The sequence below is a fragment of the Tupaia chinensis genome, unplaced genomic scaffold (genome assembly GCF_000334495.1).
Source record: "Tupaia chinensis unplaced genomic scaffold, TupChi_1.0 Scaffold000039_1, whole genome shotgun sequence".
Classification (NCBI taxonomy): Eukaryota; Metazoa; Chordata; class Mammalia; order Scandentia; family Tupaiidae; genus Tupaia; species Tupaia belangeri.
This window is the reverse complement of record NW_006159494.1, coordinates 1,841,401-1,863,930: the sequence shown is the minus strand read 5'-3', so window position 1 is coordinate 1,863,930 and position 22,530 is coordinate 1,841,401. Positions and strand designations below refer to the sequence as shown.

General features: G+C 48.2%; 1 protein-coding gene across 1 annotated transcript in view; it reads right to left on the bottom strand.

The window, feature by feature from the left end:
* SLC25A37 (solute carrier family 25 member 37) overlaps window positions 1-22,530 on the bottom strand; it is a gene marked incomplete at its 5' end in the record, with an annotated part of 55,462 nt that overhangs the window by 8,103 nt on the left and 24,829 nt on the right. Inside the window, 2 exon segments of the mRNA XM_014588933.1 lie at window positions 540-596; window positions 3,210-3,438. Coding sequence (XP_014444419.1) covers window positions 540-596; window positions 3,210-3,438 — 286 coding nt within the window.

The following is a 22,530-nucleotide window of genomic DNA, read 5'->3' as shown; positions in this document are numbered from 1 at the left end:
TCTGAGAATTAGGACTTTTTTTTTTAAGAGGTTTTTGCTGTAGGGTGTGTGTGCTTGCTGGAGAGACAGAAAGTGAGAAGTCACCCCCTGGGGGGATGAACATGCAGCAATCCCTTCTCCATTCTTCTCTCAGTATTTTGGGCACACACACATGCCCAATGTGACTTTTAAGCCACTGGGTCCAGGACTCAAATCATGGCCGACTACATGGGAGTCCAGCAACGTAACCATCACGCCACCTGCTGGTCCTGAATATTAGACTTTCTAACACTTCCCAGAAGACACCAGTGCAGTTAGTCCGTGGACTATAAGTTGAGCAGCTCTGTTTGCAAGAACAGAGATACTATAAAGCTCAAAAGCTCACGTCCCTTCCTGAAGTCTACAAAACTGTAATAAAGAATTCAATTGTCCTGTATGCTCTGACTGAGAGCCAGGAGACCCCTTGTCACCTTCCATCACATCCCCTTCTCCCCCACCACCTCTTTTCCTGCCCTTTTGCAAGTCCCCTACTGCCCCTCCCTGGGACCATGAAACATTACCTTCTGCTGGATTCATTACCGCATCGTGGAGCAGGGTGGCCATACTCCCAGCTATCCCTGCAAAACAAACTCCAGAAAATTACCCTCTGGAACCAGGTGTTCTGAGGAAGTTCCTGGAACCTAAAGTCAGAGGGAACGCTAGGCCTAGCTTTCTGAAAAGCAAAACTCATCCCCTGATCCATCCAGGTGAGTGCCACCTCTTAAAACCCTCCTGTGATCATGGGTACTGGAGAACAAGGAGGAAGACTAACAGAGACGTAGTTCCTCCCACAGGAATCCTGCAGAAAGCTTCCTCGTTTTCTTTCTAGTCCTCCCTGGGAAAAGGCTAGACTTAGGAACATCAGATGATATCTAGAAAACACACTTGGTTTTTCCCACTGTTTAGATTTTAATGCTCTCTCATCCCTTGCTTTTATTTACAGATTAACTCACTCTGCCCTTAAGCCAAGGCAATCAAAGGAGATAATTTCATGTATGCAGCTGAGGGGGGGAGGGGAGCCAGAAAAGAAATCCTCAAGAAAATTCCTTAGTTAACATCCAGGCAGATACAACAAATCGGGCAACCAGAAGAGGAGGCCAGGAAGAGCTCCTCCCGTAGCTTTCCAGGATAACTGCAAAGCTCAGCCTCCTCTCAGGCAGGAATGAATGACCCCCATCCAAAGTTCTCACAAGGCCTGGCTTCAAGAACCAGGAACTTCAAACGCCTGAATCGGACCTGAAATTTTGCTTTTGACTTCACATTTCTTCCCTCTGTCGTGACACTATCTGGTAATTAAGATTACCACTGGAAGGTGGGAGGAATAAGAAATTCCAGGACCAGCTTCTGAAAGGCTTATACTCTCCCCCTTCTGCTGTATACATTCTCAGAAGTACTCCCAGAGAGGTCACAGCGCACCCATAGCACACACCACTATATCCCAGGAAGTGTGCTGAGCGGAAATCAGTGTACACTGGGTTTTCTCAAACCCCCTTTAAGAAGCTAAACCATTATGTAAAGCATGCTCAGCAAAACGAGGGCCCCCATGTCATGGATTGAGAGAGAGCACCAGGGCATGGCTCTTCAGGATAGTCTCAATACATGAAACTAATGGCCAATTTTTAAAAAGGGGAATAAGGGACCAGCAGATGGTGTAATGGTTATGTCTCTGGACTCCCATGTAGACAACCATGGTTTAAGTCTCAGACCTGGCGGTTGGAAACTCACACCAGGTGCATGTGCATGCATGCCCAAAATCCTGAGAGGAGACTAGAGGAGAAGGGACTGCAGTATGGCCATGCCCTGCAGGGGAGAGGGGAGTCGTCTCACTTTCTATCTCTCTGTCTCTGTGTCTCCTGTAAGTATAAGCACCCTACAGCAAAAACTTCTCTCTAAAAAAAAAGGGGGGGGGGGACAATCACTTGTAAATCAGCCAGCCTGTATTATCAAGGCTTGTTGGCTTGTTGATGGGAGGGAAGCTTTTTGGCTTTCTCGGAGTAGAACATAAAGATAATTGGGGCCAGCCCATGGCTTGGTGTTAGGGTGGTTGGATTCCACATGGTCAACTGAGTGGTTAATGCCCAGTACTCAGCAACTTAAGAAACATGCTGGGCGCTTGTGTGTGCACGCCTAAAATCCCAAAAGGAGGGAGAAATCGAGGAAAAGGTATTGCCCTATGGAGAATGTTTTATCACTTTTCCTCTCCCTCTCTCTCTTTCTCTCTTCCTCACTCCCTCATCTCCTATCACCAGCACACATACCCTCTAGCAAATTAAAAAAAAAAAAAAAAAACCTAAGTAAGACAGAGAGAAATGGAAAAATTATTGCTGGTCATATCCACTTCTCTGTTGTTGAAAAATTAATTTTGTCAAAATAAGTACATCTTAGGATGCTATCATATTCCCATTCCATACCCAATCAATAATAACAACAACAACAAAAAACAGTAAAAGCCAGCCCCAGCCAACACCCTGGCTCAGCCTGGCCTAGTAGCACATCCCTTACATAAGAGCTGCCCACCAACTCCCACCCCTCCACCCACCTCTCCCTCAAAATAAAAATACAACTAGTTCAGCCCTTGCTCCAGAGAGATGCAACTCAGACAAACGGAAGAGAACGGGGATAACACTCCCGAATCCCCAGAAGCTTAAGGTGAGAAAGGCCGTCTGCACTGGCGCAAGTCCTTTGTCAGCCATAAAACGTCTTGACCTTTTAAAGCTTAGACAGATCTTGGCGTTGTAGAGACCTGTTGTACCAGTTTTTAAATAGTCTCAAAGAAGCTGTCCAGATAACTTTTCTTTTGAATCCAGCATTCAAAAGTTTTGTTTCTATTCAAGGTTTGTTCTAGGTCTGATCATTTAATTGCTTTTCAATGTTTAAAAAAAAAACAAAAAACAAAAAAACCCACGCAACAACAAAAACTGAAACAACCTCTGTCACCGATTTTCCCCAAGCTTCCGAAAGCGAAGGAGGAAAACCAGAAAAAGCATGTGTGTGTCTGTGTGCGCGCGTGTGTGTGCATGTGCATGCGCATGTCTGGGTGTGTGTGCACACACGACTCTAGAGTTCTTTATTCGTGAGCAAGCGTGCCGAAGACGAGGCGTAAGGCTGCTGGTCACAGGCAAAGAACAGCCTGGGGAAGGATGTGTTGAAGAAGAGAATTCTCTAACTCCAGACAAATGCTTTCAAAATACCGTTGGCTAGGTGGCTGTTTCCTTGGTGGTTGAAAACGTCATTTAAAGTCCTTTTCATGTTTTCATAGCAGGCAAAATACATGGCGTGGGCTGGCCCTGCACCCATCACCATCACGTTAAGGCCACGCAAGGGCCTCCAGACGCCTTCAGTCTGTATGATTTTCTTGAGAGCTCCATAGATACTTGTGTACTGGGCTTTGGGATCTGGATTCAAACTCTGCATTCTTGTCTGTGGGAGAGTGAGAAAAGAAAACAAACACGTGGGAGTTAATGAGGATGGTAAAGAGAGAAAAGAAGACCCAGAGAGAGAGGAGTGAGAAAAAAAAAACAGTTCATGTTCAAAGTCTCGCACAATTTCTTGGTGATGGAAACATATTCATGCATTCCCTCCAAGGGTACTCTCTGCGCATACACATTTATATAGATTTCATTTGCCCCGGAAGGGAGAAAAGGATAGGGAGCTGGGTGTGGAGTGAGAAGTCCCCACCCTATCACCGGTAAGCTGTGGTGGCCTCTGAGGAACACTTTAACCTCTCTTGGCCTTGGGACCTCCAATAAAAAGAAAAGGGTTGATGGGGGTTAGATAGTGGTGCAGCAGTAAGACACAAGAGGCATTGAGAGGCAACAGGTTCAAGTCCGGATACGTCCCAGAATATGCCAGAGATGCACACGCCCATGATTTGGACTTGCTGAGGCTGAGGGTGGATCACAGCTTGGGGACCCTGCTGGGGGTGCACACGTACACTCACGCTACCTCTCCCACTCATGCAAGGAAGGAAGGGAGGGAGGAAGGAAGAAGGAAAAAATTATTTTTTAATAAAAAGAGTACACAATGCAAAGATCTCATTTTAGGAAAAAGGACGCAAAACTGCTCCCACAGGAACAACAGAGGTTCTTCAGCGCAGAATTATAAGAGAGAGTTAAAACTGTCCAAGTTTTTAAGCAAGTAACATCTTGTATTTCACCTGGCTTTTTCTTACTACTGTCCCTGATAAAAAGCAAGGGCATAATGCAGCAGCAGTCTGTTACCATTCAAGGGGGGTCCGCTGCCCACAGGGTAGGATCCCCAATCATCTTACCACAGAGACTCCAAGCAAGAGTTTTATTACAGGCCAGTCAGCAAGGAGGCAGGAATGTCACAACTCAGGTGTTAACAGCTCCTGTCTCAAATTTGCTTCCCCAGTGTAAGAAGGCTGGGTCTTTTATAGAGAAATAGTACCCACCCAAGTCCTCCTATTGGTCCATTTTTATGCAAATGAAGGATTAAAAATTGGGCAGTTCTGATTGGTCATTTTGTGGCAGGCAGCATTTTCCCTCATCCCTGCAGGGAGGCCCTACTTTAGGTCACTCAGAATTTTCAGTGCACACATCCTGCAAGCAAATTTCCAAAACAGTAGTTAGGACTAGGGTTTTCTTATCTGAGCTATCTCATCGAGTCCTCTAGCCTTCACTTCCCCCATGGCCTTGAAATACTTTTCACAGGTTCTAGCCAGTTACACAACAAGGACATCAAGAACCCAGGCTTTAGGGTCAGAGAGAACTGGGACTGAATTCAGATCTTATTCATGGTATAACCCTGGGAAGTTTAGTCAATCTTTTTTAGCTTGAGTTTTCTTACTCGAGACAGTGGTTAAGAAAATTCAAGATAACCAACGTCTATTGCCATATTGTCCGTAATAAAAAAGAATCTGGGGAACCAGCAGTTGGCGTGATGGCTATGTCGCTGGACTCCCACGTAGTCGACCGCGGTTCGTGTCCCGGACCCGGTGGCTTAAAACTCACGCCGGGCGCGTGTGCGTGCGTGCCCAAGATCCCGAGAGGAGAATGGAGGAGAGGGGATTGCGGCGTGACCATCCCCCCTGGGGGGTGATTTCTCGCTTTCTGTCTCTATGTCTCTCTCTGTCTGTCTGGCGAGCGCACGCGCCCTACAGTGAAAAATCTCTCCAAAAAAAAAAAAAAAGAATCTGTCAAGGGGCTACAGGAAGCCCCTATATTGGGAGACTAAGTAGTAAGGTTTAGTTTATGACCTTCCAGTGTTCTAAGCCCCATGGAGAAGGGATTATGTCTGTGTGACAATACCTAGTAAGACATGCTAATCCCGGAGCCCAATACACAGTTGTCAGATGAGCGAATGGACGAACACACAAATGTTATGGTTCAGATTACTCTTTATCTAGATACTTCCCTATCAGTAGAGAGTCCGCGTTCCACTGCTTTTTCAAGCCCGGGTGTAATCTGAACCATAACAGAGCAGGGGTAGCTTGTCCCTGGGGGGCCTCATAGGGGCCTGTGGACAAAGGGAGGCTCCTGCCAGTCCTGTTCCAGGGGAGAGACCCCCATACCTTGGGGTAAGGGCTGTCAGTGCATCTTCTTGAGGGATAAAGCTCTGGCCCAAGCCTGGGTCACCTCATTCTCTGCGGTTTCCAGCCAGGGGCAGGATCCTGCTAGAGTCTGCAAGGCCAGCCTATGGCTGAAGGCTTCTTTGGGTCCTGGCAGACAGAAACCAAATGGTTCCAGGCAAGCAAGAGTGATGAGAAAACAGAGGACCAGGAGTAACCCACAGAGACGCCATGCTCTAGACCTTGGGTGGTGCTGGCTCTGACTCTGGCCAGGTGGGCCTAGCTAAGGCATCTCATCTCTCCAATCCCCAGGGGAGGACCAGGGCAGTGGCTGATTACCAGAATCGCCCGGGAAATGTTTAAAACTATCCATCCATAGGTACCACCCGAATGCACATGATGCAAAACTTTTGCTTTAATTCCCCGGATGATCCCACTTGTCACTCAGTTTGGAGAACCACTTAGTGACCACGGCAGCCCCTTCCAGCCCCAGCACTTTCTCATAACGTCCTCCTTCCAGTCTGGGCAGTGAGATGCTCCTCTAGTTATGTTAAGGAGTAGGAGGGGAGGGTGCTGGACACAGAGGGGGGCAGGGAAGGAAGCAGCGGGGTCCATGGTGCCTGGGGTTTTAGAGCCTGAATTCCAGCTCTGGGACCTGGAGCAGGTTCCTTAACCTTGGGGTGTGATATCTTCCTAGGTAATAACCCTCCAGAGTGCTGCTGGGAAACACCTGACCCAGGCTGGCAACCAACAATTACCCTCCCACCCCACGCCCCCTCTAAGCAGTAACGTCATTAGAAGGGTCTGCCCTTTGCAAACCTGTTTACCTCGGTCAGCTGAAGACCAGCGGCACACCAAGACTTAACGGGGGGATTGGGATTCATATTCACTCCCCTCCCTTTTTTAAAATAAGGGGCAGGGCACTTGAAGTAAAGATACCGAACCAAAATATACCACGCAAATATGAAAAAGAAAAGGACAACGGGGAGTTCCAGTGCTTTCAGTGGCCTCATCTATCCTCAGGAAAGCCATATTTATTTATTTATTTATTTATTTATTTATTTGTATCTATCTATCTATCTACCTACCTATCATCTATTTATTTAATTTAACTATAGGGCACTCACTGGAGACAGAAAGAGAGAACCGCTCCCTTTCCCCAAGAGGGGATGGCCATGCTGTAGTCCCTTCTCCTCCACTTTCCTCTCAGGATTTTGGGCACACATGCACATGTGCCCAGTGTGATTTTTAAGCTGCCAGGTCTAGGACTTGAACTGTGTGGTCAGCCATGTGGGATCCAGCCACCTTAACTTCCATGCCATCTGCTGACCCTCAGACCCGTTTAAGGACACACACCCGGGACAGAGGGGAGCGGCCCGGTTCTCTGCTAGGCCCAGCACGATCACAGTGGCCAGATTTCAGGCCAGAACCTGTGTGGGTCTGCAGCGCCTTCCTTTCTTCCACCTGCCTGCACAAAGTGCCTGCGTGGAAAGGAAGAGACAGTGGGGAGAAGGACAGCGTGCAGTCGGAGGCCAATGGTACAGACCACCAGGGTGCCTGCACAGGGTGCAGAGAAGGCGCCAGGAGCCACCAGCCCCTTACCCGCCTCAGAATAGAGACCCGAGGCAGGGTAAGAAGTGAGGTAGAAGAGGCTGGAGCAGAGAGAAGGTAATCAATTAAGTCTCCTTCCCCCCACTCCCCAGAGACTTTCATGTCAAAATGAGGACTGGGCACCTTCTATGTACCCGTGAACCAGAAAAGGAGAAGATGTCAAGGAGTGAGTGGAAGCAACTCTGGGTCTGTCTCCAGGTGAAGGGAGAAGCCAAGCATGGGCCACACACATGTCGAACTATTAGCCTTAAAAAGGAAGGACATTCACGGCACTAGCAGTTAGCGTAATGACTATGTCGCTGGACTCCCATGTAGTTGACGGTGGTTCTAGTCCTGGACCCGGTGGCTTAAAACTCACGCCCGATGCGTGTGCGTGTGTGTCCAAGATCCTGAGAGGAGAATGGAGGAGAAGGGATTGCAGCGTGGCCATCCCCCCGGGGGGTGATTTCTCACTTTCTGTCTCTCTGTCTCTGTCTGTCTGGCAAGTGCACGTGCCCTATGGCAAAAACCTCCCCCCCCTAAAAAAAGGAAGGACATTCTGACATAGGCTATGCAGGGGTCAACTTGGAGGCCCTATGCTACGTGAAATAAGCCAGGCACGAAAGGACAGCACTGTGAGAGTCCGCTGATAGAAGGTGTCATGGGGAGAAGTCAAATTCATAGACACAGAAGGAAGAATGGGGGTGGCCGGGATCAGGAGGAAGGGGAAATGGAGAGTTAGTGTTTACACTACAGAGTTTTGACAGTGAAAAACCTCTCCAAAAAAAAAAAAAAAGAATCTGTCAAGGGGCTACAGGAAGCCCCTATATTGGGAGACTAAGTAGTAAGGTTTAGTTTATGACCTTCCAGTGTTCTAAGCCCCATGGAGAAGGGATTATGTCTGTGTGACAATACCTAGTAAGACATGCTAATCCCGGAGCCCAATACACAGTTGTCAGATGAGCGAATGGACGAACACACAAATGTTATGGTTCAGATTACTCTTTATCTAGATACTTCCCTATCAGTAGAGAGTCCGCGTTCCACTGCTTTTTCAAGCCCGGGTGTAATCTGAACCATAACAGAGCAGGGGTAGCTTGTCCCTGGGGGGCCTCATAGGGGCCTGTGGACAAAGGGAGGCTCCTGCCAGTCCTGTTCCAGGGGAGAGACCCCCATACCTTGGGGTAAGGGCTGTCAGTGCATCTTCTTGAGGGATAAAGCTCTGGCCCAAGCCTGGGTCACCTCATTCTCTGCGGTTTCCAGCCAGGGGCAGGATCCTGCTAGAGTCTGCAAGGCCAGCCTATGGCTGAAGGCTTCTTTGGGTCCTGGCAGACAGAAACCAAATGGTTCCAGGCAAGCAAGAGTGATGAGAAAACAGAGGACCAGGAGTAACCCACAGAGACGCCATGCTCTAGACCTTGGGTGGTGCTGGCTCCGACTCTGGCCAGGTGGGCCTAGCTAAGGCATCTCATCTCTCCAATCCCCAGGGGAGGACCAGGGCAGTGGCTGATTACCAGAATCGCCCGGGAAATGTTTAAAACTATCCATCCATAGGTACCACCCGAATGCACATGATGCAAAACTTTTGCTTTAATTCCCCGGATGATCCCACTTGTCACTCAGTTTGGAGAACCACTTAGTGACCACGGCAGCCCCTTCCAGCCCCAGCACTTTCTCATAACGTCCTCCTTCCAGTCTGGGCAGTGAGATGCTCCTCTAGTTATGTTAAGGAGTAGGAGGGGAGGGTGCTGGACACAGAGGGGGGCAGGGAAGGAAGCAGCGGGGTCCATGGTGCCTGGGGTTTTAGAGCCTGAATTCCAGCTCTGGGACCTGGAGCAGGTTCCTTAACCTTGGGGTGTGATATCTTCCTAGGTAATAACCCTCCAGAGTGCTGCTGGGAAACACCTGACCCAGGCTGGCAACCAACAATTACCCTCCCACCCCACGCCCCCTCTAAGCAGTAACGTCATTAGAAGGGTCTGCCCTTTGCAAACCTGTTTACCTCGGTCAGCTGAAGACCAGCGGCACACCAAGACTTAACGGGGGGATTGGGATTCATATTCACTCCCCTCCCTTTTTTAAAATAAGGGGCAGGGCACTTGAAGTAAAGATACCGAACCAAAATATACCACGCAAATATGAAAAAGAAAAGGACAACGGGGAGTTCCAGTGCTTTCAGTGGCCTCATCTATCCTCAGGAAAGCCATATTTATTTATTTATTTATTTATTTATTTATTTGTATCTATCTATCTATCTACCTACCTATCATCTATTTATTTAATTTAACTATAGGGCACTCACTGGAGACAGAAAGAGAGAACCGCTCCCTTTCCCCAAGAGGGGATGGCCATGCTGTAGTCCCTTCTCCTCCACTTTCCTCTCAGGATTTTGGGCACACATGCACATGTGCCCAGTGTGATTTTTAAGCTGCCAGGTCTAGGACTTGAACTGTGTGGTCAGCCATGTGGGATCCAGCCACCTTAACTTCCATGCCATCTGCTGACCCTCAGACCCGTTTAAGGACACACACCCGGGACAGAGGGGAGCGGCCCGGTTCTCTGCTAGGCCCAGCACGATCACAGTGGCCAGATTTCAGGCCAGAACCTGTGTGGGTCTGCAGCGCCTTCCTTTCTTCCACCTGCCTGCACAAAGTGCCTGCGTGGAAAGGAAGAGACAGTGGGGAGAAGGACAGCGTGCAGTCGGAGGCCAATGGTACAGACCACCAGGGTGCCTGCACAGGGTGCAGAGAAGGCGCCAGGAGCCACCAGCCCCTTACCCGCCTCAGAATAGAGACCTGAGGCAGGGTAAGAAGTGAGGTAGAAGAGGCTGGAGCAGAGAGAAGGTAATCAATTAAGTCTCCTTCCCCCCACTCCCCAGAGACTTTCATGTCAAAATGAGGACTGGGCACCTTCTATGTACCCGTGAACCAGAAAAGGAGAAGATGTCAAGGAGTGAGTGGAAGCAACTCTGGGTCTGTCTCCAGGTGAAGGGAGAAGCCAAGCATGGGCCACACACATGTCGAACTATTAGCCTTAAAAAGGAAGGACATTCACGGCACTAGCAGTTAGCGTAATGACTATGTCGCTGGACTCCCATGTAGTTGACGGTGGTTCTAGTCCTGGACCCGGTGGCTTAAAACTCACGCCCGATGCGTGTGCGTGTGTGTCCAAGATCCTGAGAGGAGAATGGAGGAGAAGGGATTGCAGCGTGGCCATCCCCCCGGGGGGTGATTTCTCACTTTCTGTCTCTCTGTCTCTGTCTGTCTGGCAAGTGCACGTGCCCTATGGCAAAAACCTCCCCCCCCTAAAAAAAGGAAGGACATTCTGACATAGGCTATGCAGGGGTCAACTTGGAGGCCCTATGCTACGTGAAATAAGCCAGGCACGAAAGGACAGCACTGTGAGAGTCCGCTGATAGAAGGTGTCATGGGGAGAAGTCAAATTCATAGACACAGAAGGAAGAATGGGGGTGGCCGGGATCAGGAGGAAGGGGAAATGGAGAGTTAGTGTTTACACTACAGAGTTTTGGTTTAACGAGGAAGCCAAAAGAGTTCTGTGGATGGATGATGGTGGTAGCTGCAGAACAATGTGAATATACTGAATGTTGCTGAACTGTACACTGAAAACTAGTAAAGGGGCCAGCAGGTGGCACAGTAATTACGGTGCTGGATTCCCATGTGGCCAACCAAGGTTCAAGTCCTGGACCCAGTGGCTTAAAAAGCATGCTGGGCATGTGTGTGTGCATACCCAGAATCCTGATAGGAGAGTGGAAGAGAAAGGGTGGCAGCCTGGTTATCCCTTTGGGGGGAGTGGGGTGATTTCTCACCTTCCTTTTCTCTTTCTCTCTCTGGCAAGTACACACACCCTATGGCAAAAAAAAAAAAAAAAGAAGAAAAAAAAAGAAAAAAAGAAAAAGAAAAGAAAGAGAAAAAGAAAGAGAGAGAAAGAAAGAAGGAGAGGAAGGAAGGAAGGAAGGAAGAAAAAGAAAATGAAGAGGGTAAACTTTATGTATAGACGGTGGGGAGGAGAAAGTAGGAAATAAATGAACCAGGAAGAACAAAGACGAGACAGTGATTAAATACCACCCCCCAACTACCACCGGCCACACACACACACACACACACACACACAATTTACAAATCACTTTTCCTGTCTGGGTTTCAGTTCCTGCCTCGGTTTCGATTCTTGCCCAAGACCTAGCGACAGGGTCTCCCTCCTTTCCTTACTACCAGTTTCCAAAGTTTGTATTTTAGTTCTGGCCTCTGGAATTCATAATACAAATGAGCATATTAAACACCCTGAGGAGTCCATCAGGGGGAAAAAAAAAAACCTTTTCAGCTTGGCTCAACAAGACACTTCCTAAACACGTGTCTTTGGCAATACAAGCTTTTCTTGATTTAATAACCAGTTACACCTTGCTGAACACACTTGTGAAAACACAGCGGTTGGTCCTCGACAGGAACTTGAACCCTTAAAGCGGGGTGTGCTGAGAACCACCAAGTGTCAGAAAGACCCCTCTGGCAACCCAGGCACAGTGAGCAGCCTGGAGACAGGAGGCTGAGTCGCTGGCGCCTGGAGGACTCAGGGAGTGGCAAACATGCAGGTGAGCCTGGTCTGCTGAGCGTTAAGGGCGCAATCCTCCACGCCTACCTGCATAACTGCAGCTCACTCTCAGAGGGGCAGGGAGGGGAGAGTGCACTGAAGCAGGAACCTGGGGACCTGGGGCCCCGGCCTGGCTCTGCCCCTCACTGGGTTACCTGCACCAGTCCTGCCAGCTCTGCGAATACTCTCTAGAGAAGAGCTCTCAGGAATCTGCCAGCTCCGTATCCCAGCAAGGCTGGAATGCAGGCGGGCTCAGCCCCTCTCTCAGATTCTCCCCCAAAGATGACCAAACAGGAAAGGCCTGTCTTCTTGGCCTGTTGTTACTGAAGGGAGGAGGGGGAAGGAGGGGGAGTGGAAAATGTGTGTTCCGTCCCAAGTGAGCTCAGGGATCATGTAACGGGAGCTACCAGGGCCCTGGGGAGAAAGTACATCTAGCCCAGCCCCTGCCTCTTTAGATGGGAAATTGGGGTCCCAAAGGGAAGCGACTTGTCCAAGATCCTGTGGATAAGGAGCCTCTGCTCTGAGCCAGGGACCAGGAAAGGGATGAGAAGAGGGCAAGACGAGCCTCGTCAGGAGCCCTGAGGTCTCCTGAGGTGCTGCAGAACATGCCAGCCAGTCCAGGCCATGGTAGCACCATCACCAGCCACTGACAGCCTGCCCAAAGTATCCCGTCGATTTCTCAAAAATAAAAAACTTCCCACGTTCAAAGAACACGTGGCACTCCAGGGTCAGGAGACAATGCGAAGCCTACACATTCATCCACAGGGCCGGCCCAGGTCAACAACGGCCCGTGACAGAAAGGGTCAAGCCAATGAGCTCATGCCCACAGGGCCCTCCCCCACTGGAAGATCACGCCACGAATCACGGCAGCAAGCCAGGAGGAAGAGGCTTCTTTTGGCACAGTGCTCTGTGGAAAAGATCGTCTTCTGGGGGAAAGCCACAAAGCCTTGGGAAGCCTGTCTCACCTTCCAGAATCCTCTGGAGGCTCACGCTCCAAATGCAGAACGTGCAAAAACCCAAGTCACAACGAACACACCACATGCAGTCAAACCTTCAGCACTCTTGGTTCGAAACCACCAACGTTCCTCTCTCAGAACCCGTCCCCTCCCTTACGCTGCTTCACAGGGGGCGGATGCCTACCAGGACGTTCGGCAATCACTCCAGGGCCCTTTGAAAACCGTGTAAAAATCACTGGAAATGAAGCGTAAGGACTCCACGCACCCACTACCAGAGAGTAGAGCAGGGGGAAAATGCTCTAAGGGGAACTGGGACATCCGTCACACGCTCAACGTTGATCCAAGTGTAGTCACAAGTTGGCAAAATTATATACACAGAGAGAATAGGCTTTTATAGATGCATCGAAAGGAAGATTTGGTCCCCTTAAAATGTAGAAACCAACAGGAGAAAAATAACTCCTCCACAAGTAGTCATTGTTCCCCCATAAAAGGGGGTGGGGTAAAGATTACTTATCAAATCACATGGTAGGGTGGTGACGGGGTGTTCCAGGCATATACAGTTTTGTTTTCTTTTAGTTTTGCTATAGGGTGCATGCACGTGCCAGAAAGAGACAGAAAAAGTAAGTCACAACCCCCCAGGGAGGCAGCCACACTGCAATCCCTTCTCTCTCCTCTTACCCAGATTTCGGGCAAGCATGCACTGCGTCTGGTGTGTTTTTCAAACCACAGGTCCAGGACTCGAACCATATAGTTGGCCATATGGAATCAGTGGCCTTAATCACCATGCCACCAGATGACCCAAGGCATATACGGTTTTTTAAAGTGTATATATTTATTTCTTCTATTAAGGGAGGGGCAGGGAGACAGGCAACCCCAACAGGGTCTCCACACCTCTATCCACACCCAATCTCAGCTGGCCCAAATCCCAGGATGGGCATACCCAGTAGGTTTAGGAGGCCCTTGGACGTGCACACAGGACCTTTCCTCTATGGGCCAGTTGCATTACCACTGTGCCATCGCCGGGCCCCATCTAGGTGTATGTATTCTAAAAAAAAAAATTGACCAGACACAGGAATGTAGACAGACAAATGGGTTGTAGAAAGGCCTATCACAACTGACTGAAAAAAAAGACATGGCCAATTGTATACATACACACACACACACATATGTATGTGTGTGTGTATGTATATATATACATGTATGTATATATATGTGTGTATATATATATATATTCATCAGGGAAGTAATAACACCTTTTTTTTTTCCTTTTTTTGGAGAGGTTTTTGTTATAGGGTACATGCACTCACCAGAAAGACATAGAGAGACAGAGACAGAAAGCGAGAAATCACTCCCTGGGGGGATGGTCACACTGCAATCCCTTCTCCATTCTCCTCTCGGGATCTTAGGCACACACGCACACACACCTGGTGTGAGTTTAAGCTGCCGGGTCCGGGACTCAAATCGCGGCCAACTACATGGGAGTCCAGTGACATAGCCATTACACTAACTGCTGGTCCCAACACCTTTTTTCATAGAAAAATAAGTCATGGCTTTTCTCACAACCTAACATATATCTCAAATGTGGTGTTCTTTGTTGAAAACGATGACTAGGGTATTATCCCTGATTTGACTGTTACATACTGCATGCATGCTTTGAAAATTGTTGTACCCCATGAAGATGAACAACAATTAAATGTTTTTTTTTTTTTTTTTTAAAGAAAACCAGTCAGAAAAGGATACCAGAACAAAACAAAGAGATGAGACGCAGTCAGCCAACTCGGGCCATCACTCAGAGGAAGCCCCAGAACCTCCTTCAGTGTTCCGGCTCCCCTGCCTTACTCGGGGGTGAGTGGGAGAACTGGGTTCATGCACATGAGAACAAACCATGAAGTCTCTTCTGCCCTTTCTCTTATATCCCACAAGGATCCCAATTTTCAGAAGCGTCACATTCTTCCTTCTGAACAGACCAGCCACTGTTCAACCTTCCTGGTTACCCGCCACCTTAGAAGTGTGGGGCTTGGTTTGCAAAGGATTCACGCCACCACCTATATCATTCATGCTCTGCAGGTACCATTCTGAAGCCTCTGGGGCCCATCAGGGTGTGCTGTTTCTAGGGATGAGAGACTGTGTGAAGAGTTTCCATCAGGCATTCAGTAGTAATGTCACTTCCGGCCAGACAGCAATAGCCAGGTTCCTCGGCCTCCTAGGGAAGAAGCCACCGTGGCAGACTGCACCTCTCTGGAACAGGCCTTGGTGGGGACTGCTAGTGTACAGATTCAGACCCTGGATCCCATCCCATCAGGAGAGGGTGGCCTGAGGAGGTGCCATTGAGTTGCACCTGGGAAAAGGACAGAACAACAAGCTGTTAGAAATAATCTGCTGGGGCAAGCCTGTGGTGGTGAAGGTGGCTGGATCCCACATGGACGACCACATAGTTTGAGTCCTGGACTCGATGGCTTGAGAAACAGACAAAACACATATGTGTGTGTGCCCAAAATCTCACAACGAAGGAGAGATGAAGGAGAAGGGATTGCAGTGGGGCCATGTCTCATTATGAGGGCCGGGGTGGGTAGGGCTTCTCTGTCTCCTCTCCCTCTCTTTCTCTGCCAACCCCCAGCAAGCAAATGCACCCTCTGGCAAATTACAAAGAAAAAAAAAAAAATTCAGCTGTCATTACAATCCCTTCTGTACTTTTTGATTTTCTTTCTTCTTTTTTTTTTTTTTTAAATGCACATATGTTCATTTGAATGGGAGGAAAAAAAGACAAATCAGGCATGGAGAGGAAACAAACAATTTTGGCTGAAGGTACATGCTGGGTATCTGAGAGAGGGGGAGTTTGTGGCTAGAGGGGTTGGCGTGCAGGGGAAAGACATGTATTGGTGGAGAAGCAGCCCGGGCTTAGGGGAGCTCCAGATGATCAATACATGCTGCTGGGAGAAAGACAGGCTGGGGCTAGACTATGGGGAGGCCTGAACACCATGCTAAAACATTTGGAATTTCCAGGCAGGTGTTTTCTGTGGTTTTGTTGTGCACATTGAGAAGCCCCATGGAAAAAAAAAAAGCTGATGGGTTCTCTGCATCTGGGGGAAGGTGGCAGGCCTACATCTGCCACAGAAGCCTCCCTATTGGGCCCCTTCACAGGGTCCCAGCCCACCTGCAAGGCCTCTAAACCAGCACACACCTTAGTTTCCTGCCCTACCCATGGTGAGCAGCTCACCGCCTGGCCTGTGGCTCAGGGGTGCCATGCCCACATTCCTTGACCCCAGGAGCCAAGCCTGGTCTCCCCTTCTCTAGGAAACCCTGCAGTGGGAGGGACACAGGATCTGTGCCACACTCAGGACTCACTGAGAACATCCCATTCATGGCCTGACCGAAGGAATTAAGTTATTTGCCCTATAGGTGGGGCAAATTCCCAAGATTCCAGGTAGCAGGGCTGGGATTTCATGGGCATGACCGGTGACCTCAGTGGGAGACAAAAAAGGAAGGGAGCTGGAGGGGACGCCTGAACTGCCAGTCACACCTACCCTCCTACCTTGCTGTGGTGAGAAAAGCAGAGGACCAAGTCACAGGTTCTAGTCCTACCTCCGCATTTATAGACCATGTGTCTTTAGATAAATCAACTTGCTTCTCTGAGCCTTCAATGCTTCTATTTACACAAACTATATAATAATAAAACAGTAATATTAGCAACTAGCTAGTTTCTATTTTATAAATGGAGAAACCAAGGCAAGGGGGGGAGCTGAGAAGTTTGTCCCAAGGTCACAAAGTATAAAAGCAGGATCGAAAGGAAGGCAGCCAGTTGGGCTCCAGAGTCAACCCTACCGCTCGCAAAGGAACAGACGCTCAGGGATCCCAGGGGATCTCTAACTTCTTTTTAGTCTGATATGCTCTGCTTCTATGACCATGTGGATGACACCTGCTATGTTCCCAACCTTGGAGAAGGAGGAGGAGCCCTGACTATGTCAAGGTCACGTAATCCTTAATTATATCCATTCAGCTCCCAGGACTCTGCCTATGCTCATCGTACCTACAGGCGATGCCATGAGCCCAAGTCCATGGAGGTCACGTGGCTTCACTGGCCAGCAGTATGGCCACTGGTCCCAGATAAGGCTGGGCAATAGGACTGGTTCAATCAATACAAATTCTCTAACCTGCAAATTGCTTGAACCATTTGTCCGCCAAGGTCATGGGCAGGAAGAACCCCTGCTTCTGCTACCGTATTCAAGGCTAGGACTGAAATACTCCAACGGTCAGCCTGCTCTCAAGAAAGAATTTAGGGATCAAACTGTGAAGCAGCAGTAGGAAAACACAACTCTCTGTGAGGCAATCCCACACGGTAAGGTTCCTGGTTCAAGTCCAGATGCTCCCTAAGTATGCTTGCCCATGATCCAGGGCTGGCTAAACACTGGGGGGTAGATCTTGGCATCAAGACCCTATCTCTCATGGCCAGGAGGTGGCATGGTGGTGAAGGTGATGGATTCCCACATAGCTGACCGCAGTTTGAGTCTCAGGCCTGGTGGCTTGCTTTCTCTCTCTCTATCTCTGTCTCTCTGGTGAATACATGTGCTCTATAGCAAATTTTAAAAATAATAAAAATAAATAAAATTAAAAAAACGATTTTTAAAAAAAAAAAAAAGACCCTCTCTCTCTGTCCTTCTCCCTATCTCTTTCACTCATAGAAGAAACCAATGAACTTGTAAAAAGAAAGAATTTAATTCACTGCTTATAAACGACACTGCTTAGGTCCTCCCCCAACTCAGTCAGCCCTGTCAATGACACCGGCTTATAAACACTTGCAAGTAAGAACAAAATGTCAGAAACAAAGTGGAGAAACGTCTCCTCCTCAAAGTCTTTGATATTCCTGGTATGTGGGTAAGCTTGCTGAAGCAGCCCAACGTCGCAGTGAAGAATAATCTGACACAAGAGTTGGCATCAAAGTGCCGCAGGGACATACCATCCCACCCCAGAGCAGAACAGGATCTGGCACCTGTACGTGGTCAGAGACTCTCCACACAAGAGGGTCTGGTAGCTGCTTTTACCCATGGCCATAGCAGCTCTGCATCACATGACAGATAGTCGGGTTCCATGTGGGCTTCTGTTTGATTCCAGAGACCTACTACCCACCTAGTCTCCCCAACTTTGTTTTTTAATGAGGAAGTATTTATACGATTGGTCCAAGCTCCCAGAGCTGGTCCACGCTGCACCAGGATTAGCCTCTACCTACTCAGACTTCATCTTTCTGAATCTCCTTGACCATATTTTGCTGAAAATCTCAATCAAATTTCAAAACAAATTTTGAGAGGTTTTTACCTTAGGATTCATGCACTCACCAGAGAAAGAGAGACAGCATGAGGGAAAGTAAGAAATCACCCCCCAGGGAGAATGGCCTCGTAGCAATCCTTTCTCCGTCCTTCTCCTAGGATCTTGGGCATGCATGCACACACGGCCAGTGTGAGTGTCCAGCCATGGGGTCAGGGACTCGAACCACAGTTAGTCATATGGAAATCTAGTGAAGTAACTGCTATGCCATCAGCCACCTACCCCAGTCAAATTTCAAAGAAACAACACAATACTCTATGGAATACTATTTATATATATATAATAAATATATATATTTATATATATATACCAAGCCAGGCTATGAAAGAAAAATATTGTATGTCTCCACTTAATATATACCAATTGTCTGCATTCCATGGTAGAGAGTGAAAGATTGGAAGACATAAAACAGAGAATATAATTATACATGCTGGAGACAGTATGGAAGGAGGGTAGGAGAAGGGAAGAGTCTAGGGAAGGAAATCAGGGAGAAAAAATGGAGAGGCAAGACACGGGTGGGACACAGAAATGGTTTATTATCTGTTGATGATAATGTGTATAGTATTCTCAACTGGACTGGTCAGAGATGTATTTCATGTTGGGCAAATTCTCTTTTAAGCCAAATGATGTATAGCAATCGAACATTAAAAAAAAGAAGAAGAAGAAAACAAAAAAGAAAGAAACAGAGTTCACCTACCCACCCACCCAATGCTCGGACAGTCTCTCTTCCCAAGGAGTGTTTAGTCTGGAAACCAGACTAAGAAGTCTAAGTGTCCCAGAGAAGGGGGTGAGATGGAGAGGGTGGAAGGCCAGGGCAGGGCATCAAAAACTCAAGGGGGACCTCTAATGTAGGCAAGGCAGTGTCCCTTCTGGACCCAGGGCACATTGCCAGGGGCAGCTCAGGGCAAGACGGAGAAACAGAACAGGAGGAGGTTCACCTACTCACCAACAATTACGCAGTGAGCTTCTGTTTGGGCCCACATACCATGATCCAGGCCTGGGATACAAAGATGGCCCTGTCTCCAACCATCTCAGTTCAAACCTTATTCTATTTCTTAGCTGAATGAACGAAAGTAAGCTGCCCAAGTTCTCTGAAACTCAGTCCCCTCATCTGGGAACACCCCACCTTTCCTGCTTCCTAAAATGAATGGAGGAGAAAATTAAATACATTGACATCTAGCACAGAATGGTAGGTGCTCAATAAATATTTATTTTCACTACAGTAAATTTTGGAAAGGCTCCAGAATATTCCCTGCTTGGTAGGGAGAAGGCCCACATTTCTGTTATCCAAATGGCTTATACTCTCATTTCAGAACCACCACCCTCACAAGCTTACTCTTGCCTAGACAGTGCGGGTGTTTCTCTCAGCTTGTGATAAATGGCCACATGGTAAAGAGGACTTCTCTACAGGTTTGAATCGAATCCCATGAGACCACAGAATAAGGCAACCATAAACTACACAACAGACTCGAGTCCCAGAAAGTAGCTACCAGCCACAGGGCACTGGAGTTGCAGACTGCAGGTCACCTCTACCCTCACAATGAAGGGACAAGAATGAAACTCTAACCTGACTCCTCTTGCCAACAAGGCTGGACAAAGGAAGGCCGCCTTTCAGTTTCCAATGGAATCTGGACTCACGAAGAGACCAGACCCACAGAACAAGCTCCGGAGGCCCTCCACGGCCTAAATCTTAACTCTGCGTATCCTCCTCCACAGGTGACCTGCGGCAAATGGCTTCCTCTCTCTGGGCCTGCTTCCTCATTCCTATGTAGAGCTCACAACAGCACCGACCTACTAACATCTCTGGGAAGATTAAAGGAAGCAATGAATGAAAAGCCCTTGGCATGGGGTCTGGCATAAAGTTGTCTGTTGCTTTTATTTCTGGAGATAAACAGTAAATTCCTAGAAAGATGTCATTTTTACCAAATCCTCCCTAATATCCCCACTGCTTAGAGGGAGGGTGATGCCCTGGGGACCCACCCTGGTTGAGAACAAACCCACCCACGTCACTGCACGCCAATGCTAGAATGTCTCGTGACTACCCAGGTAGCCCTTCTGTCGCCCTCTTCAAAGAGAAGCCAGGGCCCTAGATAGGGGGACGTAACCATAGCAGCCTTGTAACCTCTGCCCCTCACATAGTCACAGTTTTTAAACAAATGGACTAGCCTGCTTAAATTAATCCTGGTTATATAACAAAGGAAAGTTGCATAGCTAACTAGCGCGGTGTGTGTGGTGGTGTGGGTATGTGTGTGTGTGTGTGTGGGGGGATCACTGGTATCAATTTACACAGGCACAGAGTGCCAAACGAAAGGGCTCCAGGAAGCTTGCTCACCTGGCCTGGCTGCTCAGGGCCAAGGGCAATCTTGAAGACCTTTGACCGGTACTGAAGCTGGGGACAGGGCTGGGTAGGGACCTTCAGCACCCAGATTCTGACACTGCTGATAACCTGTGGTGGCCAACCTCACCGCTAAGAAGAAAACACTCCCCACTGCTCAAGGGCTCCCGATCCTCTGAACTACAGGGAAAGCACCCTGGGGACAACAGCCAGATGGGGCCAAGTTCAGCTGTAGGACTGGGCACCAGGGAGCCGTGTCTGGGAGTCCCCGTCCTTCCCCAGCCAGTGGGAGTGGGTAGGCTCTGTGGTCCCTGGGATTTGGGGTGCAGCAGGGCACTGATGCTTATGCCGGGTGTGCCTCACTCTACCATACAGGGAAATCTGAAATACACCTGTGAGCACAGAGAACAGAGATAGCCCTGTTCTGAGAGTTAGGAGACCTAATTTCCCAACCAGGGATTCTCTGCCACCGAATCCCTGAGGAAATCTGCACAATGATTTCAACTACCTGGGCATCAGCTTCTACGCAGGGGACACAAATTTTAGCCAGCATGTAAGCCTGACCCACCCTATCTATTACAATCTATTGCAAATACTGTTGAATGAATAAATGGCGTTAATAGATCCTTTTAGCCTCTGACATTCTAAATCAATAAACCAATCCAGAGTTCTTTGAAAAGCAATGGAGTATGTTTTATCTGGGGAGGTAAATCTACATTACTATGCATCAGACCTACTTGCAGTTTAAAAACATTTGCAGCTTAGAACAAACCAACCAAACAAACAATAAAAAACTCCAGGAGCAACTGGAACAGCTGTTGGGAACAGAAAATGGTGTACCTACTGTGGAAAACTGTGTGATAGTCCCTTGAAAAGTCAAAAAGACAGGGACCAGCAGGTAGCTGGCCGCAGTTCAAGTCCTGGACCTCACAGCTTAAAACTCACGTTGAGCCCATGTGCATGCATGTCCAAAATCCCGAGAGAGGACTAAAAGAGAAGGGATTGTGGCATGGATATACCCCCAGGGGGTGATTTCTCACTTTCTGTCTCTTCTGTCTCTCCACCCAGTACACAAGCCTTATAACAAAAGCTCTCTGAAAAAAAAAAAAATCAAAAAGAGAATAACCATATGATCAAGCAATATATATTTAAAGAATTGGAGCCAGCATGTAGTGTGGCGATTGAGGTGCTAGACTCTCACAAGGCCAACCGTGGTTCGAGCCCTGAACCCGATGGCTTAATAATGCTGGACACATGTGTATATGTGCCCAAAATCCCAAGCAGAGAATGGAGAACGGACTGTGCATGCCCATACCCCCTACCTCCGAGGTGGTGGTGGTGGTGGGGGGGGGTGATTTCTCACTTTCTCTGTCTCTCTCCAGTGAGAACACTCTACAGCAAAAAAATAACAATAATAATAATAATAATTGGAAGTAGGGTCTCAAAGAATTATTTGTTCACCCAGGTTTATAACAGCATTATACACAATAGCCAAAAGGTGGAAGCAACCCAGCTGCCCATCAACAGGTGAATGAATAAACAAAAGGCAGTATATCCACACAATGGAGACTATCCAGCCTTTAAAAGGGAGGAGATTCTGATACAAGGTAAAACATAGATGAACCTTGAAGATGCTACACTAAGTGAAATAAGCCAGTTACGAAAGGCCACATACTATACGATTCTACTTATATGAGGTACCCAGAAGGGTCACATCAATAGAGGCGGAAAGTAGAATGGTGGTTGCCAGGGTTGAGAGGAGGAGGGAGTGGGCACTTGCCATTTAATAGGTAGTTTTAGTTTTGCAACATAGTTTCACGACTGATGGCACAACAATTGATTATCCACTACTGAACTACTTAGTGGCCCAGCTCTTGGGTAGTGGTGAAAGGCATGGCTAACGGCACCGTTTGAGTCTCTAACCAGTGGCTTGAAAAACACATAGTCATGTGTGTATCCATGCCTAAAATCCTGAGAGGAGAATGGAGGAGAAGGGATTGAGGTGTGGTCATACTCCCTGGGGGGTGATTTCTCACTTTCTGTCTCTCTGTCTTTCTCTGTCTCTTTGGCGAGTGCATGCACCTTATAGCATAAACCTCTCAAAAAAAAAAGAATAAAAAAGAAACAAAAAGAGCTTGTGATGTCAGTCTGAGTCTTGGATGCGCTCTTGGAGGGGGTGC